The 1,433-nt window shown below is 36.4% G+C and overlaps 1 protein-coding gene across 1 annotated transcript in view; it reads right to left on the bottom strand.

Moving 5' to 3' along the window:
* The window catches only part of NCBP1 (nuclear cap binding protein subunit 1, 80kDa), a 47,536-nt gene that overhangs the window by 32,290 nt on the left and 13,813 nt on the right, over nt 1–1,433 (bottom strand). The window contains exon 4 of the mRNA XM_012638261.1: nt 601–757. Coding sequence (XP_012493715.1) covers nt 601–757 — 157 coding nt within the window. The remainder of the gene's footprint in view (nt 1–600; nt 758–1,433) is intronic.

The raw sequence follows: 1,433 nt of genomic DNA, 5'->3' as shown, positions 1-1,433 counted from the left end.
CAACATGAGCAGAGCCTAGTTACAGAAAGACCACTCTGGTGCCACTGTAGATCATAAAGTAAAAGGCAGAGAATCTAGATGGAAAAGGATCAGTTTAGAGGCTGTTAAGGACATGAGAAAGAGGGCATGAACTACGCTAGAAGCCCTGGAGACAGAAGGGACAGATTTGAGAAAAATTTAGGAGGTAGAATGACAGGGCCTGGGGACGCTTATGGTATAAGGGGGCAAACGAAAGATAAAAATTAATGTTCACGTTTCTAAATGGGTTACCCAGTATACAGTGGACCCCAGGGAGAGGACAGAAGGCAAGGAAATATGAATAATGAATTAATTTAGAAACTTCCAAGTAAGATATCTTAGGGCTACGCAGGTAGTATTTGTAATAGGTCTGGCACTCAGGGGAAAGGCTGAAGTTGGAGATACAGTTACAGATTTGGCAGCATCATCAAAATAAAGGTGGTTTATGAAGCTATGAGAGTGAATGAGAATGATTCAGGAAAGAGTCTTTAAATTATTTGGTTACAGCTCATCTTCCCTCCACCCCAATGCTAAATCATAATATAACAAAAAGAACCCTAAACAAACAAAAAACAAACTTACCAAATATACAGCTTCATTGTAACTGTTTGCTTTCAATGATTCTTTAAGCTGACGAATCATAGCCTCTACAAATTCTCCACCAAAGTTGTAATTCCTGGCATTCAGTAGTCCAACTAATGTTGTATAAATTGTCAACTTCTCAGGTAACAGACGTGCACTGATTTGAGAACCCAGTACAAGAAAATCCCAAAACAATGGCATTATGTTAAGTTGCTGAATTTTACATAAAATGTTTATCATTCCATTAACTCTGGAACAGGATTACTTTTAGCCATGTCTTTAAAACTACTTCAGCAAAGGCACTGTCAGTAAGAAGGGCTGTGGACGGTAGCCCCCATAATTTTTCATTTTAATTCTAGTTAGTGAATCCAAGAGTTAAGAAAGTTTCTTTTTTAAAATCTTTTCAAGAAAGTTTAATTGTGAAGTTATCACACTGAAATAAATATAACTAATGCTAGACCAGTTTTTCTTCAAGTATCTTTCTTTAGTGGAACTAAATAGCAGTTCCATAGAAAATGGTTTCCATGGTAAAACATTTCAGAAATGCTAGGTGAAACAAGCTTCTTTAATGTAGAAACATTAAGGCGGGCGGCCGGGAGACATATTCAGAGTTTCTAAACTTAGCTAACCAAATGTCATGGAATCAGAATTCTACTTTGAGAAACGCTATTCTAGTTGCTTAGAAAAGATGCAGAACTAAAAACCAGTTTCAACACAGTTCCTACCAGTTAAATTCAATTTTTAACATGGTACTCTGACATAGTTAAGCTTTGTTTACATCACAGTTGCTTACTCCAAGGATATTGATTTCATTAAAGTTACTTGAAAAGTAG

The sequence above is a fragment of the Propithecus coquereli genome, unplaced genomic scaffold (assembly GCF_000956105.1).
Source record: "Propithecus coquereli isolate 6110/MARCELLA unplaced genomic scaffold, Pcoq_1.0 Scaffold128, whole genome shotgun sequence".
NCBI lineage: Eukaryota > Metazoa > Chordata > Mammalia > Primates > Indriidae > Propithecus > Propithecus coquereli.
The sequence above is the reverse complement of the archived record's forward strand: the minus strand, read 5'-3'. Positions and strand labels throughout refer to the sequence as shown.